The sequence below is a fragment of the Oryzias latipes genome, chromosome 23 (assembly GCF_053564925.1).
Source record: "Oryzias latipes strain Hd-rR chromosome 23, Olatipes_Hd-rR_3.1".
NCBI classification, from domain to species: Eukaryota; Metazoa; Chordata; class Actinopteri; order Beloniformes; family Adrianichthyidae; genus Oryzias; species Oryzias latipes.
Genome location: NC_136259.1, coordinates 17137369 through 17156132, shown reverse-complemented (window position 1 = coordinate 17156132; position 18764 = coordinate 17137369). Strand labels below are relative to the sequence as shown.

Here is an 18764-nt window from a genome sequence, read left to right as displayed (position 1 = left end):
CACAAATGTGTCTCCAAAAAAGAAGTTAAACAAAGACCTAAAAACTCACAATAAATCACTTTTCAATTTTTCATTCCAAATTCTTAAATTCATCCATCAACTTCAAACAATAGTTGTTAGCAAGAACATTAAAAACAGAACACATGCCATCCAAGCAGCAGAGACTTAATCCCCACTCAATTCCAAGGCAGGCATCAAGAAAAGGATATAAAGTAGTCAAATACAAGTTTTGTATGATTTCCCCCCAAAATACATCTTCAAATATATCATTGAAGCTCAAAGTGATGCAGGAGGACTTTAGAGAAAGGAATCTGAAAGAAGCAGAGGATTGTGTCATCTCAAACTCAATGTCTTTGGCTGGGGTGCATGTGAACAGCACTCCAGTTTGGTCTGTGATGACATTACCCTCTTGTTATTTTTTCAGATAATTCAAGCAGATGCATTTTGTTTCCTTTCTTACTAAGATATTTCGTCTCAACACTGTAAACTCATCTCCCTGCTAAGCCTGCTTAAAAATTGTAACTTTTACAGCAACAGTACATTTGCTGCAATATAGATCTCTGCGCAATGAAGACATGTAATTTTGTCTGCAGCTGGGGTTATGCATATGGGGGTCAAAATGCCATGTTTTCAATGCAATAGATCACTGCAATCATTCAACTGAAGGTGTAGACAAAGATGAGGGTAAACAGTTTTACAGTGTTGAGAAGGGCTGCCCTTTGGGGGTTCGGAAGCCGTGAAAAGTGCAGAGAAGACTCATTGCTAAAGTGGAGGGGGAGTGAGTAAAGAAGAGAGGAAAAGAGGTCAAAGTAAATACAAAAGAAGGAGTAGATAGGTTGCAGTCTGCTTGCAAAACTGGAATCCAGAAAATCTTAAAATAGCGCTGGACCATGCAGGCAAACGCACACGCCTTACGAAGGAAAGCCGCATTTTTCTTCACTGCTCCACGAAGAGAGAGAAAATGATGATTTTTACCTGGGGACACAGAGCACGGCTCAGCAAGACGAACAAAACACACACATTCCCACATGTGAAAGCAGATGTAAGTACGCTACAAAGAAATATACAAAGACTGTAAACTGTTGACCAACCATCATGACAGTATATACATTTTATGAATGAGAGATTTGAAGACTTTAAAGAAACCTGTTGATTTTATGTTGACATGTTGCTTTTACTGAATGCAACACAATGCTTTGGTTTGACCGGTTCACTCCCCTATAGACTATTGGCTTCTAAAGGGCATCCTTTTCCATATTTTTATCTAAACAAACATTTAAGAATTGAACTGGGCAAATTAAAAGGAAAAACTGATTTTAAATGTTTTTTTCCAAAACTGCAAATTTAGAATGTTAAAACAAGCAAACGTTGCAAAAGATCTTGGTAACAGTGTGTCCTCCTGAAGAGAACATTCATGAACATTTAAATGCAGATGAAGTTATAAAGTAACATTCCCACCGGGCTTGGCAATGTGTGTTCAAGTGACCACTTCCAATGACAAGTCTTTGTAAACAGGTGTATATGCGCATGACGGGCTTCCGTGTTCAAAACACTGGTGTTCTCGCATCGCTACACAAGTTTTCAAGTCTATTTTTGGGCTCTACTTACAAAACACATGATCGCACTGAATGCACGTTGAAAGCTAAGCCAGCTGAAGTTTGGCCAAACAGGTACTGGAATTTGGTAATGACATATCGATGAATCATAGGATACTAAGTCTTTCATGTATCAGAATAGAGCTGTGAAAGAAAAAGCCTGGAGCAAGATTCGCAACACTTTGACATTTCACACCAAGTCTCTTCCAACTGTGAGTACATGCGCTAGTACTGGGTAACAACAGTCCAGTGTGAAAGCCATACGCTAAAAGCACTTTTAAGAACCCACATTCGCGTTCTTGAACGCGTGACACATGTCCGGTGTGAACATAGTTTAACAGAACAGAAATTTTGAAAAAAAACTATTTATATATGTTCTTTATTAGATATAGGAGAACTAGTTGAACATTTTTCTACTTTTTTCCTTGATGTATCCAATGAATACTCCTAAAATTCCAAAGATAAACAAAATTGAACTTTTCATCCAATTAAAACTCTCTGATGGGATTACCCTGACTGGAAATTCCCAAGACTTTTCAAACCGAAAACCAGATTATAACTCAATTAGAAGTACATGTCATAAAAAAGCTAATAAATACTGTTGTTCTGAGTCGACAGTGATTCTGACAGTACCAGTTACTGAACAAAGAAGTTACCCAAAAAACCTCGACAAGGTTCTCCCACAAAGAGTAAAAGGACAAAGCCAGAACCAGATGACAGCATGAACAAAGTAGTTGGCAGACAGTGAGTGTAAAACACACAGTTTGGCAACAAATGAAAGCTGGGCAGCTTAAATAAAATTATATCAAATATAATAAATAAATACAACAAAAGGCACAACTGAACCCAACTAAAAAAAAATATCTAAAAAGATCATTAAGGGTTTGTGCAATTCTTACATTCTTCATGCTGAAATATTTTAAAGAGATTAAACTTCTAAAAACATTGTTTTGGCTGTAAAACAAGACTTCACTGCAATATTAATGACATTCAACAAACATCTGATAATGCACATTCTTTATACTTATATTTTTTGTGCTTTTTATCCATTTTATTACAACAAAATGGGCTGATTCTATAAATATTGGCTCTAAGTACAATACTTTCCTTAAAATCCTTAAATATCTTCACAGTGTAGATTTGTTGTGATTTTGATTACAAATGAATTAAGCTACATCTAAGAAAATAGCGGTGGAGTATGATTTATTTTACAATATAATCAACTAAACAATAAACCATTGTAAAAGTACTTAGATGGCGCAGTATTCTCCTCCATTCTCAGTTTCTCATCACTTTTTATGGCAGGTGTACTGTGCACGCACAAGCCTATGCAAAGTGTTCCGGGCAGCAGGGCCAGGCTGCCGTCATTCATCTTCCCACAGAAGAAGCCAAGCAATTCAAAGAGTAAGTGACTTGATTTTTCACCTTCATAAACAGAGGAATCATCGATCTTACAGATGGCAAACTCTAGTGAATGCGAATCAATCACGTTGTCAGATCATGTACATATAATGGCCTAAGTAAAGCCATTTGATAAACCTAAATTGCAGATTGAATGATATCCACAGCTTGATAGCCCACACAAAGGACTTCTGGACCCTTCAGCTTTTTGCATGAACCTAATTTGTAAATTGAATATGGATGTTCTGAGTTTGAAAAACCTGTGGAACAGGTATTTTTCAAACCAAGTTTAAATAGATGAGCTCAAGTAAATCTGTTAGCAGAGTATTCACTTTTGTCCTTTGCATTGGTAAATGGTAATCCACATATTTGTTGATATTTGCTTGTTAAGGACACCAGTAACATCAAAACAACATCATTTTCTCATAAAGAAAAGAAAACTGGAGCTTTGTAGCAGATGAGAAGCATCTTTTAACATTATTTACTTTCCTTGAGTCCAAAAAAACACTGTCAAGGTCTGGGGAGGCGTGTATCCTAACATAAAGAACCATGGTATTAATGATTGTGTGCGTATTCTGTCACTGGTAAAGTACCCCACTTCAATTGGGTGTATACTACAGAGCCCATGGCCTGACATAGGTAAAAGAAAATGCTAATTCAATCCCACCAAATAATTTTGACCTTTTACAAACCCTGTAATTGCAACTGGAAATAAACTTAAATAACTAGTTTAAATTAGAGCAATAATAAAATATATTTTGCCACTGCATCATTGGTGTTTCCATTGACTATAGCAAGGTGATCGCTACACCCGGCAGCTGGGTGGACAGAGAGTCCCTGCTGGATGGGGAAGCAGCCAGGTCGGGCCTCCTAAATCTTACAATATTTTTCTTACTCTCATCGAGACAAGAATAAATTGATCCCCAAGTTTGATTCTTGGCATTTTTCCCTTCTCAAACTAATGTATTTCACAGAGACATGGAGGTAGCGGTGGAAAGCGGCTCCGTAGCATACTTACAGAATGTTTGCATTTGTTTGATTAAATCAGAGATGCTTTATATAAGAGCAGTTATTGTCTTTATCACTGTATCAATATCTAAACTGACTTTAAACCTCAGGAGGATTGTCCGAAAGAAGGCATGAATACCTTTTCAAGTACTCCTCATTCCTTAAATCAATGAAGTATTTCTTCACTTCATTAAAGTTAACAAAAAGGTAGCTTCACAACACAGTGTGACTTTCACTTTTATATTGAAACATTTTGTTTTTTCAGCAGAGTGTATCTTGAAGTTCTACTAGCCCTCCACAAACTGTTAAAGTCCCGTAAAAATCCAACATTTTCCACAAAGGCACCAAACGGCAGTACATTAATCACAGGTGCACCAGCAGAAACAGTTGGATCAGCACGCTGCGTGGCTTTCTTATACTGGGAAATACACACATTTGGATGCAGTAGCACTTACGGTTTCTTGGTTTGTCGTCATCTAAACCCTCCTCTTCGTTTTCTGGGTCAATGTCTTCAGCCTGAGTGATCCAGTCTAAATAGCCCTGCATTAGCACACATTTGAAGAGTATCAGTTCTTAAAATTAAAACATAGGGATGTTTGAAAAGTTCCTGAACATGAAAGATTCAAATGTTTTTTATTCAGATTTTATTTTTCAGTTTTTTGCAAATTTGTACAATTAAGAATCTTGTTTAGTTTGACAGACAACATTATTATGGTAAAGACCCACTCCAATGATCTTTAGGTAATCTCTTAAATATGATTTAATTTTTATTTCCATTATAATTAAAATTTAAAACTGTCATTTTCTAGGACAAAATTTCTGCAGAGTAGCAATAATTTATTGGAATTTCGCCTCTGAGTTGTGGGCGGTACTGTTGACCGTTGCTAGCTTATTGCCCCTTACACCCCCAACCTAAAATTAACAGTGAAACAAAAATGGCAAGCAATATTAAAGCTATCCAGCTGTACAGTTTGAGCCAGATGACAGCTCGGACGAGGATCTATTTGTCTGCAAGTGGAGGCATCAGTGTGAAATGGGGCAGGAAGCTTGTGTCTTGCCATAGTAACTTGTACAAGACAGCTACAACCTTTTTCAAAGTACATCTTTTGCGTCTACTCTTTATTCACAACAATTTAAATAAAAAAATGCTAATAAATGCAATCTTAAGATTAATATTATTTATATATGTCCTCCATCAGCAGAAAAATGCCGCAAGAACATGTTAAAAACACCATAACATGATTTTCATCAGAGTGGGTCTTTCAATAATGTTCTGTTTTATCTTGGCCAAGATTTTCCTTATTGTTTTTTTTTTCTTAAATCTAGTTTTACAGATTATTGTTATTGAATTTACAAATCTTCCTGGGAAAAGATTTAAAGTCACAGTTTTTGGTTGCATGTCTGTCACCATTTTATTACATGCAAAGTGCTTGCATTTGAAATACACCAATGCCCAATAACAAACACTTTGTGCTGTTTTGTTCTCAGAGGGTATAACAAAGGTGAAAAAGCAATGTTTGCTAACCAGATCAGAGGAACACAGACCTTTAAAATGCAAAAAAGTAAAATAAATGTCACAGAGCCACTGTTGTTTGGTTGTTTGTGCATGTTACCAAAACAGGTATAAAAGCTCACCTTTAGGTCTTCCTCTAGCTGCTGTTTTTCTCTGAGTTTCTGGAAGTCACCGCGTGCTTTGGCCTTCTCTCTTTCCTTAGAAAACTCTCTGGGAAAGGCAAAGGATAGATTGGCAGGGGAAGAGAGAAGCAGGGAGAGATGGGGCACAAGAAAAACAATCTGAAAATGTATAGCTAACAACTGGGTAAGTATTGTAATGATAATGAAATCTTAAAAGAAGAAGGTAAACACCTGCCGAAGAAGAAGAAAATAGGGTAAAGGAGGAAAAAAATGCACTTCAGAGATGTTAGTAAGCAAATACAGAAAAAAACCCTGTAAATTTCAATTTGTCCAAAGTCAGACATGAAGCAGAAAATTGACAACACACAGGCATCCCTTGTACTGTGCTTAGCGCTTTTTTAAACTCCTAACTGCAATAAAGACTGTATTGTCTGCTCATGCTTGTAACCAAACAAACCATTTCTGTGGTAACAGCAGACAAATAAAATAAAAAAACTCACAAGTACAGTACAAACATTGCAATATCGCTGTTTTGTTTTAGCAGATATCTTTTAAAGGGTGGCATATTACCATGTAAATGAATGGAAGTGGCATCCTATGGTTACTCAAGTTTGTCTTATTTTATCTTTTTACACACTCATATAAATAAATTTACTTTGATACTTTCATAGTCAGAAACATCTGTCTTTTTAAGATTCGACTGTCCACTGAAATAAAAACAGCTGGTGATGCCTCTTGCTCAGTTTTTTTGTCAATGTTTTATCAAGTTTGAATATCCAAAAGACATTTTCTTGAAGTTATGTACATCAAAAAAGTTTTGCGTACAATCATTAGAACTTTTTTGACAAAGTAATTGTTTTTATTGTGTGCTGTTTTGCTGTCCTATTTACAAAGACATGATGCTCAAGCATGAGAGTGTGTGAAATTTGAAGCAGTGATGAAAACCGCAGATGGATCGGTGGACGCCACACTCAAACACAGATCAATGAGCATAAGAGAGGCAGCTATTGTCTCGTTTGTCAGAACATTAAGAGGAGACCTGGTCTTATTGATCTGTGTGTTGGAACATCAGTGTTCATTAGCTTCATGTGCGTATGCAATTGTGATTTCCAAACCCAAACACTTCACGCTCAATTTTCCTTTCACTTTGTCTCACCTTTATGTCCCAGATCAATTTGCTCCGTCCCTCTTCTTTCTGTCTCTTTTCTTTCTGTTTGCACGATACATCAAATTTGGACGGATTTACACCTCATGTTTATGTTCCTTCATCACAAACTCTCTTTGAACTTGTTTGGTCATTAGTTATTATGCCAATCTGAGAGCCACACACATTCAAAGGAGGCTCTGGTTGGTAAAATGTCAGAGTGGTTGTGTGCTGAACTGACAGCATCATTAGTCAGAAACTAGACAAAGAATCAGAGGCCCAGACCTCCAAAATGCTGTTTGTTATCACATTCATGTTGTCTCACCGCTAAGACTATGAAGTCAAATGAGGCCCAGGGAGGTGGGGCAGATTCCCTTAATCAAAGCATGAGCTGGAATCATCAGTACAAGCAGATATCTCCTTTAACAATGATGACTGTATTCTGTAGTTTCACAGCAACGCTGCCATGAGAGCCTTTCATGAGAACAGAGTCAGCAGATGAGCTTTAAAGCTCCAAAGGGACATTATTTTAAAAAGCTTGAGGGTCATGGAGCCAGATGCTCTGCTGATCTGCAACTACACAAATCGTATCAAAGAGAACTAAGCAAAATACATGACCACACAAAATTACACATCCCAAAGACTGGTGCAAACAAGAAACAACAGGTAGAAGAAAATGTAAATCTCTGCTGAAGGGGGAAACCAGGAACAACAGCAACATAGAGCAAAGAGGAGTTAGTTTCCGATCATCTGCAGCCCTGCCCTTACCCGCTTAACACCCCAAGAACCAAGTTTAACACAAAGAAGGATCCAATGATGATTAACGTGACAAAATACACCCAGGGCCACCTGTAATCTACAGCATCATTGACCTGGGAGATGGAAAGGAATCAAGAGGCATCAAGATGATAGGAGAAATAAAGAGTAAAGGATGAGAAAATGGGGAGAAAGAAAGTAAGGCGTTAGAGCCTGAGTTATATCTTCCAACAGTGAGACAGGTGGGTCAGGCATTGTAAAAAAAAAAACAAAAAAAAAAGCATCGAAACAAGTTTGAATAAATCTCTTAAAAATGATCATTTCTACAGAAAAGTAATTGAAATGTATTTATATAAATGGAGTTAAAAGCATGGTTTTGTATTTTTCTTGCCCTCTAATGTGTTTCAGGGTTAATCACTGTAGAAAGAACAAAAGGAGTTAGAAACATGAACTGACTGTGCAGCAAGACTTCCCAAGACTGGATGTAATGACAGTCCTCATGACAAATGATTATCTCTCCAGGACCTTCCAAATAATTTAATTTAGGGATTAAAAAAAATTGTAATCCTTTTGTGTATATTTAATCAAATTTAAACTAATTTCAGAGCTAATTTAATAGATTAGATTTTGATCTAACTCTTATATAAATTATTCTTATTCTTAGAAACTCTTATGTTTGTTCAAATTTGCTGTACTATTAGCTTAATAATTTGGGTGTGGGATGTCTGGACTTGATAAGGTTTTTTTTTTTTTTTCATCATGATCTCATGATGACTAAATGAGGAAATGAATAAGTAAATGGGTATCCATGTAACTTCAATATTTAAGGCAAGGGCCTTTTCAGAAATGACTCAAAAAAATTGTATTAGTTGTTCTACCTTGTGCGTGTTTGTTTATTGTTTTATTTTCTGATTGTGCAAGATTTCTGTGGTGATCTTTCTTCTGGCCAGAGGGGGTAAATTCTTTATAACCCCCTTGACTTTCTTCAGACAGGGTAAAAAGCGCTACTACTGCGCTTAAGATGAGCACAAACTGCACAAATAATCACTTGATCAAAGATTGTGGAGATTCTAGGTTTGAACTGCTCTTAGGCTTGTGAAGTCAAATCTTATCATCGCTGTTTATTTACTCTCTCTAACCTTTGAGGTAACACTATTGTCACCACATGGCTTTTGTTTGCACGTAATTCCATCTGCAAGCCACTTGAGAGAAAATGAATTCGTTTTTTATGTTTTATCTTCAGCAGTACCAAAAAAAAAAAAAGAGTCTTGATACATAATCAGTGATTACCTCCACAACGATCACTCACAACACACATCCACGGAGCAACAGATTAAGCTCTTACCCGCTCAACACCCCCAGAACGAGATTGAGAACGAAAAAAGAGCCGAAGATGACGAGAGAGACAAAATAGACCCATGGCAGCTCATAGCCCATAGCATCCTGCATCTGAGAGAGAGAAGAGGCAGAGAAGAAGTGGAGGAGAAAAAAGGTGGGAAATTAAAAGTGAAGACAAAAAAGAAATGATGAAAAGAGGGGGAAATAAGCATTAGATAAGAAGGTTTGAGAGGATTAAAGAACAGAACGATAGTCCAAAAGTCCAGGATAGAGTTGTGTTAGAGAGGTAAGTAACAAAAAGCAGTGCATGTTAACTAGAGCAACAGTTAACACTAAAAAAGACTGATCTGTGAGAACAATTGTGAGAGGAAACCATTTGGTCTATCTTTGAAAAGCAAGGTCCTGGTGATCAGCAGTGATGGTGCGTACATGCAGACTATAAAAACCAACATGCTCTGGTTATGATAATAGTCCAAATAGTCTGTTTACATTTAAGGCAACAACAATTCTGATTTAATGAGCATATTTGAAAGAACACAGCGTCATCTGGAGATCTGTTGACATGGAGCATTCCTTACAGCACCCAGATACATTCCAGCTGAGAGAATGGCCACGATCTGTTTAATGTTAGGTTGGGTCAGGGTCTGGGCTTATTTTAACACTCCCTAAACATGACAAGTATACCCATGAAGCGTGTTAGCATACCATTCATTGCATGTTTGCATTGCCTGTGATCATTGGCTCTATATGAGCCAATGATGTGTTAATGTGCTATGTTTTAAGCAGGAAGAACCTACAGGCTCATAGAGGCCAAAATTTCATAAATTTCTATCGAGAAGCAAACAGCTATTACTCAGACATTCTGTTTATCACTGACCATTCTTGCTCTGATACCTTTTTATTTTAAATTTTCTAGCTATTATGTTATTTTTCCCCCTGATATTTTCATCCTGTAGCGCAAGTTATTCAAGCCAAATGCCTGTTTGCTTACCAATGGTAGGGGTGTGGTCTTCTAACATTGTCAATGCTGAATGGCCAGAGTGGTTGCCATAGAAATGTTAACTCAGACCGACTCTGACCAATTACTGATTACTGATGATTTTTTGCCTCAAATGTAGTGACATCTGTTTCAACAAAAAAGTGGCTACTAAATTGACTTTATTTTGTTGGAGCCGGAAACAAACCATGTTCTATGGGTGACGTCCCACTCACTCAGTCAAATTCTCATATATAGTCAATGCCTGGGATTTTGGATACAATTTTATAAATCTAGAATAAGGAGAAAATCTGTGCGGTTCATGCGGATGCAAAAAGAGACACAAACCATCAGAGTATTGTGATATATTTGTATTATTAAAAAAAGAGATTTTGAGATTGAGATTTTAAAATGCTTATAGTAAAATTGGCATCTTGTTCTAAATTCTTTCTAAACAAAACCTTGTCTCCTTCAAGATATTGGTGAGGATGTAGAAATAGTCTTCTTCTGGGGTTTTACCATTGAAGGTTTGTGTTTGCAAAAGGTTGGTGGGCTTTGGTTCAACCGGAATAACCCTTTTGTTATTTTGTAGCTACCGATATTTATTCACACATACATAGGTTAACTATTTATATACACTTAAACTGCTGTAAGAATTTATGTTCCAATCACCTGAGCTGCAGTTTGTTTTGATAAAAATTGTAAGCTGAGTGTGTAAAGTACTAGTCAATAGTAGACAGAAAAAAAAAATAGAAGGGGTGTAGAGTCAGGAAGCCATCTGCTTTACACATTTCTACACTCATGCAGACCCAGCCACACATTTAGATTATACAGGTATGATCAAAATGATGATGTATTAATTTTATGACCCAATGGGTCAGTACCTGAGCCCCGAAGCTGTTTTCGAGGCTTAATTAAAACTGCTTTTGTGCCCGCTCACAAGATCTGCACATTCATGCCGACACACAAAAACTCATTTGTGGTGTCCGGCTCACCCAGTACAACACGTCTGTCCAGCCTTCCATTGTTATACACTGAAACACTGTTAACATGGCAAAGGCAAAGTTGTCAAAGTTGGTGATGCCATCGTTTGGACCCTCCCATCCCACTCTGCACTGGGTTCCATTCTGTGTGCAGTGTCGGCCGTAGGCACCATCAGGAGCGCACGGTGCTGGCTTTTCCTCTGCATTTAGGCCTGGAAAAACAGACATTGCCATTGACTTTAAACAGGAAAATGTGTTAACATTCAATCTACGTCCAGTATGTGTGATCTGAACATTTGGTGCAAATATTGGAATTTTTCTATGTGCACAATATCTTCATTCTGCCTATGAAGTTTTTTAATTTCGTTAACTAGGACATTTTATTTGGAATGCAGAAGTTACAGTTAAAAGATGCAGCAAAAATGTGTGGTAAAAAGTTGAGTTCAATTGCCCAACATTTTTTTTGTAAATATGAAATTAAGAATCTTTCAGTACATTCCTAATTTCCATATTTTTAAAAAAATACAGTAACTCTTTTGCTTGCATTACTTTCTAGATTTGTGGTATGTTTTAAAATACAACAGAGATCATGATTACAGACAAAATCTACAGGTTTGGTACCATGTGCAAGATAAATAACTTTTTAAATTCAAGCAAACTTTAAAAAAAAAGTAGCAATGACCGAATTTAAACACACACTAAAAATAGAATACCGTAAATTCCGGACTACAAAGCGCACCCAATTACAAGCCGCACCCACCCATTTTTACGTGTTGAACTACTTTTAAACATACACAAGCCGCATCAGAGTACAAGCCGCGCATATGTTAGGCGATATTGTCATCCTGACAGATCACGGTCAGCACCCCAGAGTGAGTGCAGTTCATTAGCACGTTGTGGGTGTAGCCAGCTGTGCCTCAGGCTCATGTATTTGAGTGTATCGACATCTGTCAAACAGCATGGATCTGTATTCTGTTCACAAGTTCCTCAGTTATGGTGTTTTTATTTCATTCTTTTTTTTTTTTTTTACTTATTGACAATCTAGGTATCATACATAAAATTACAAACAGTAACCATATAATCAACATTACATCACTCAGTTATGATGAGGAAATTTACATCCGCGATTCCACATTTCCCATGAGTCTTAGGGGCTAAAGGCGGGGCCAACGCCCGGCTCGCCACACTGTTGTATGTGTTTAAGAATGAGCAAGTATCAGCAGTGCATGGAGGGGTGAACGCGTACAGCTCTCCTTCCGCTTGTGTCACGGCAGCGTTATGGGAGTAACAGGACTGGTTAAAAAACACACCGGTAAAATACAGCAGCGGCGACTGAAAAGCGCGCGCCTCAGCGCGATACGCGCGCCTCAGTGCGGCGCGTGCGTCAGAATTCAAAGCCTCTGCGCTCCGCTCCCGCCCCGCGCGCTCCTTGTCTCCCCTTCCTATCTACTCCGACACCTCTGGCCAGGGCGGCTTCAAGGAGGAGCACTTCGTCCCCATTGCGCCGGTGGACCGAGCAAATCGTGTCTGTCCAAAGCAATCGGACTTAATACTGTACGTTTTGTGTATGAGGGGCGGATGCGTTGTTACGTGTGGGAGCCATCAGACTGTCATCAGCCCCGCAGCTCTATAAGAGCAGCAGGAGGAGAAGATGTCTCCAACTCACACGGAGGCTGTGAGCTTATCAAAGCAAAATTCCGCTTTTACGGTTTCCTTAGAAACCGTAAATGGAGTGTAAATTCACTCCATGCGCTGTTCTCTCCGTCACGCAGCAAACCGGTTTTTCCAAACCCGTTGGTGATGGTGGATTTTTTCACACTGCTTTTAACAATTGCTTTTAACTTGAAAGCTTCATCAAATTGTAGCGGCGATCACGTGCACGTTGGGTCTAATGGCCCCAAAGGATTCTGGGATGCGGCCGGGCATGCGTGTTTCGTTTTGTTGAACCATGACTGAAGTGTCTAAGACCTAAAGTCAAGTCCATGCTGTTTGGCTGCCAAGAGGTGTGTTGAAAAGAAATGCCTCGTGCTTGGAGTTGGATAGAGAGTTCTAACTATTCACTGAGTTCGAAAGTATGTACACGGCGGCCGCCAATTAAATCCATAAATTAGCCGCGTCACTGAATAAGCCGCAAGGCTGTGAGCGCAGGAAAAAAGTAGCGGCTTGTAGTCCGGAAATTACGGTAACTGTTTATACTAAATACTACTTAATACTAAACAAATTAATACTTAATACTTAATACTAAACAAAAAAAAGTGCCAAACTATAAGAAATAGGCTCTCCTGGGCTATGCATAAGAGAGCAGTTCACCATCACTTATCCTGGAAATAACTAATGGCTCTTATGGGACCTATAATATTATCATAATAACACTCAAGTCCATTTATACCTGATGCCCTTATCTGCACATTGTTTCAATCATTCAAGGCAGCCGCAGTTTCAGTAATCGGTTAGGCAATTTACTCTAAGGCAAAAAATAAATGACAATATAAATAATTAATCAAGGCAACCAATTGCTTTTTTAACACTCATTTTGTAGTTTTTTCCGGCTTGCTTCATTGTGGGTGCAACATTACACAGTACAGTCACGTCAAAGTTACTAAGAGAGGGACAGTAAAGTGACAGAACAGCCATGCTCAGCTTGATGTTGGAATTGAAAGGTTTGTGTCCTTCCACTGCTCACATTTGTGTTCATCCGTAAACTCACTGCTTCTGCTTACTGAAGCGTGCTTTTTGAACGCTGGGGTGCACAAAGCCAGCGCATTGCTGTAAACATGCTTGTTGGTATTTTCATCTGTGCACTGGTGCAAAACATCCATATCTTCCCTCTCTTTCTCTATGCTTGCACGTACCTGTGTGGTTGTGAACGCAGGTCTTGTGCATCTTGCCCATGAAGAGCTCCAGGCCAATTATGGCATAGATGATGATGACAAAGAGGACCAACAGGGCAATATGGAGCAGAGGGACCATGGCTTTGATTATAGAGTTCAACACTACCTGTAAACCTACAGCACAGACACAATTGTGAGGGAGGTTTAGATACATAATAAAGCAACTAAGGATTTTAAAAACAATTTAATTGACAAACAGATGGGTGTTAAAGTTTTAAAATTTTCACCACAAAAGAAAAACAAATAAAAAGCAATGAAACCTATAAAGCAATTAATTCACACAGCTCCCCGTACATGTGAGGTTTTTTTCTTGGGCACTCCTTTTTTCCACTGTCCATAAACATGCTTCATAGGTTTCTATATGACTCTAAATTGTCACTTAAGGGAAGTGTGTGTATTTGTCTGTTTGTGGTGGACAAACTGCCCTGGGTGCACCTGCTTTCACCTTAAGATAGCTAGAATAGGCTCAAACAACACCTGTGACAAGACAGAGTGCGTATTTACTGGTTTGATGGCTGTCATATTTAAACAAAGAGGAACAATCTACAAACTTTCAATATTTTTTTTATAGAATTATCATGAAAGAAGGCCTGCAACATCTACTGTAAAAGCGTTCCCAGCTGTCTTTTGATTAGGATCATGCTGTTATTAGCCACAATCAAAGAACCTGTGTTGTTTTCTAGAACATAGTTTCTGCAGAGTGGCAGGAGTTCATTAGAAATTGGCACAGGATAAGCCCTTTGCATCGTCAAGCACATACTCAGTTGCTCAATCTCTGTTTTTATCCATAATGTTTATTCTTGTAACATTAGTTTACACTTTTATAAAACAATACCAGCACATGTCTGCAAAATCTGCTCTTCTGGTGCCCTCTCTGTGGTCACTGATATCAAACCTGACAGAAGACTCATCTACCGCTTAGAGTGTGTACATTTGTGTCTGTATAGTTGTGCAACGTCGAGTTTGTGGTCTGAGGCATCAAGAAGGAATCTCAGCTCGGATATTTGGTCCAACCCCCCCACCCCAGCCTGCGCAATAGCAGCTCACACCTGATCCCCCATGTCTTTTTTCACCAGTACTTACTCGGTACTCCGGAGACCAGTCTTAGAGGTCTGAGTACTCTGAAAGCTCTCAGAGCCTTGACATCGAAACCGGCTGCCTTTCCTCCAATAGGAGTGGCCCCATCCCCCTTTGTGGCCTGCTCCAGAATTGCACTGAATAACCTGTGGAAGAGATTATGTGTTTTAAAATACAAAAATTTCACAATAACTTTAATTTTCCAGGAATGAGAGAATTCCTTGGGAAGAACTTTGGAAGAAATGCAGACATACATGAATGTCAGCACTTGTCATTCTCTTTTCCCTTCTATGTACTTCTTGTCATCACTTAAGTAATACTTCTGCATAATCTCATTCACAACAACAAACATTTACTCTCACTCCATCTTGAGGCAAGCTTCAAAAAAAGCAAAGAAGAACTGTAACATCTGCAATGTTTCACAATGCAGATGTTGAAGAGAGTTCAAAAACAAAACCCACAACAACCTAATGAGTCCAATGCAAGAATAAAAGAGTTTCACATGTGGTTTCTGTATTTCAAAGATAAGGAAATGTGATGCATCTGGCTTTAATCTTTTCCCAGTCAGCAACCCAGGATGGGACACACGTGTGTTGAAGTCTGAAAATGCGCCTTAAAGATTGTGTGTTTTTGCAACAGAACAGGTTAAACAACTACCTTACAACAAGTGAAGTCACACATTGTTTCCTGTCGGCTACTTTCAAGTTGTATGCATCGCTAGGAGTCTTATTTAAAGGAATATCTACCACAAAAACAACAAAACTAGGCACAAATAACAATACTTTAAGCAGTCATAATTCTAATTAAACAGTTGACATTTACATAGAATATCTGCTTTACAAAATTCTTTGACAGTTTTAAAGCTGTTAAAAAATAATGTTCTTAAGGCCCGTACACACCGGGACGAATATTCGCCAGGCGTTATTCGCCAGCGTTTTTCGCCACGTTTTTTGTGTTCACACCCAGGCGATTTTCGCTGACGATGAGTGGAGTGAACATGCAATTTCATTCCCTGACATTAGATGGCGCTTAATGTAAAACAGAAATACTCCTGTACACAAGGTGGCGCTGCGCAACTTTACGCTTCTGAAAGTCGCTTTTCACTCAGAAGAAGAGAGCAAGTATTTACACGCTTGTCAGAATCAAACAAAGAAAACATGAATATTTCAAGCACCAGTAGCTCCAACTGGTGCTTGGTTCGGGGATATTTTAGAATGTCCGTCATTATTGCTTCGCGGCAGTGTAGACGCTACTTGGCGTCTATCTTCTTCGCTGGTATGTGTGCTCAGCAAGGCAGTTTTGTGTTTGAGCGCCCCCAAGTTGTGTTTTACTGTAACTTCAGAAGCTCCAGACACGTGAGCAAAAGCGCCATTCTCATTGGTCGAGTAGATTTCAACGCGACGCGTCGAAAAAAAAAAACGAACCCGAGGCGTTTTTTTTTTTTGACGCTTTAACGCCTGGCGTTTTTTCGCGTCGGTGTGCACACTCTCGTTGGTGCCCTTTGTTTAGTCACGAGGCGTTAAACGTCGGCGAAAATCGCCGGCGAAATTCGTCCCGGTGTGAACAGGCCTTTATTCAGGGATATTATGCTTATGTTAAAATGCAAAAAAAATAATAATAAAGAAAATATTAGCTTTGCTGCACAGTAGTGTCTAGTTGCTGTTCAGAAGCAAAGTTACTATATATATTTATACCATGGTGCGGGTGAATACTCGATTCTGATTGGCTGCTTGGTGTGCATTAAAAAGTGATATACCACAGGATAACTGCATGGTGAAAAAAGAAGTTCCGGTCACCTAGATTAAATATTTTGTATCACTGCGCCGGCTTCTTTAAAACAACCTTTTGCTTCATCATTTAGACAAAAACAAGCGGTAAGAGGTGAACTTTCTCTCTGAACTGATGGTTTCTTCAACCCATCTGAAAGATCAGCATATATGTATCGCTTTATATCGCCGAATCTTGAATGCAGCGGTGGTTGCCCACGTAACAAATAGTCCGCTTTTTGTGAGAAAAGCGATCCAAATTGGAAAAAAACAAGAAATAAGGACTAAAAACTGGTTAATATTTATTTCTTTTGTAAGTGACCATCCATAAAGCGAGTTAATGGCCTTCGAAGTATGCATTATCACTTTTGCACTTCGCGGAACCAACCGTCCTCCTCAGGCTTCCACAGCATGCGTTAAAAAGTGATAATGCATACTTCGTCGGCCATTAACCCTTACACATACATTATATACATTTACATGCATAGGTTCTTTTTTTATGGATTCTACTGAAATTTTCATGTTTATATTCAATAGCAAAAGGTAAAAAGGATGGCATTGTACCACAGCAATAATCAAAGACAATCCCCTGTTTGACATGACCTTCCTACATTTTTAATTCAAGTAAATCTACTGCAGCAGCAGGATCTTACTTGATGAAAGGTGTGTTTTATTTTGAAAGGAATTTTTATGTACTGCTGTCTAAAGTAAAAGATGTTGAAATTTGTTTCATACAGAAAAATAAAACACTGCAATAATTCAACTATTGTAAACCATTGACAGCTACATTTAATAAAGAAATTGATAAATTGCAACAAAAACATAAATAAAATGTCTTACAAAACATGATAAAATGTCTTTTCCAAAACAACAGAGTTGGGCTTTGCGGCTTTGCTGAATAAGTTTAGCATTTGAGGTTGCAGAAAAAATGGTTCCTGTGCATCTGGAAAAAAAGAAAAAAAAAAAGACTTTTTTATATTTATGCATTTTAAATAATCTCATTAAAAATCTATAAAAAATGAAATATCTTAGTAAAGGACTGCTACCTTTCATTTTTAAATTTTCTTTTAGTCGTTATCTTTCACAGACATCTTTTAGGAGCATTCCTTTTACATCCAGCTGAGGTTTTATTGTTTTTTTTTCTTGTTGTGACATCCCTTGGAAATCAACAACCAGCGTGGCTCAAAGGCCAGTCAGAGGAGCGTTAGTCGTGGAGAATTATCAATTAGCACAGATGAAATGGCCACTTGAAAAAGCCTCTCAGAACACATCGGCCCCTCTTCCTCTCGTGCTCTCTCTTAGCCTCTCTATTCTACACTAGGTCCCTCTCAATTTGATTAACTCTCTGTATCTGGGTGGGAAACATGCCTTTCAAACAGATTATGTCGAGCACATCAAGGATCCACTATTCTGCACCAGCAGCATTTTATTGGAGTGATAATTAGAGCCTTTTTGTAGCAGCACATGAAGGCCATGTGTGCATCCCCAACTTACAACACAGCGTTTACTTTAATAAAGAAAAATGATGCAGTGACATGTTCTACTCGTATCCTCATTGCATTTCTTAAGAGGAGCTTTTTGAATTCTATGGAGCTGCAACATTTATCTGCAAATAAATGTCACCAAAAAAAGAACTTTAACTATAAACTTTTGACTTCCAACGTCTGACAAGGAACTCAAATTTGAAGGGAAAAATGACAAATTTTTACATTTATTTGTTAAATAGTTCGAGTAAATTTAAATGTATACAATCTAAAAAAAAATTACTGGTAGAGGCAACAGAGTCACGGCACCTGTTCATGTCACATGCACACACATGCAGGTACAGATGCACTGAACCTTTGCTAAAAACAATAACCTCTAACCTTTTTCCACCACCACTAACAGTCTCTTAGGTCTGTGTCAGTAAAAGTATGCATCCTGTGGCATCTGTCTGTACATGTGCATGTGGGCACCCATGCTTTCAGGGTACAGGTGTCTCTGGGGCAGGTACAGGCTCTTTCATCCATATGGTGACTATTCCAGAGGGAACGAGCTCTTGTCGCTTCTCATCTGCACCCACACTCATACACAAACACGCGCACAGGGGCCTTGGCTGTTTGGCCAACACATTCAGGAAGATGAGCACTCAGTCATGCACACACAGAAGCGCAGTGCTGTCACACCTAAACATATTTTCTTTAAATGTGAGACA

At 38.4% G+C, this 18764-nt stretch overlaps 1 protein-coding gene across 31 annotated transcripts in view; it reads right to left on the bottom strand.

Moving 5' to 3' along the window:
- Positions 1-18764, bottom strand: part of cacna1c (calcium channel, voltage-dependent, L type, alpha 1C subunit) — a 192246-nt gene that overhangs the window by 46180 nt on the left and 127302 nt on the right. For 20 of the 31 annotated variants that reach the window (XM_078942241.1, XM_078942259.1, XM_078942245.1 and 17 more), the window contains exons 5-11: positions 14811-14950; positions 13689-13841; positions 10849-11048; positions 8885-8988; positions 5640-5727; positions 4460-4544; positions 907-975 (exon numbers count right to left, since the gene is read on the bottom strand). In XM_078942241.1, the coding sequence (XP_078798367.1) occupies positions 907-975; positions 4460-4544; positions 5640-5727; positions 8885-8988; positions 10849-11048; positions 13689-13841; positions 14811-14950 (839 nt within the window). Of the gene's footprint in view, positions 1-906; positions 976-4459; positions 4545-5639; positions 5728-7551; positions 7656-8884; positions 8989-10848; positions 11049-13688; positions 13842-14810; positions 14951-18764 lie in introns of all 31 variants that reach the window. The other 11 variants (XM_078942249.1, XM_078942250.1, XM_078942254.1 and 8 more) reach the window with 3 other exon arrangements.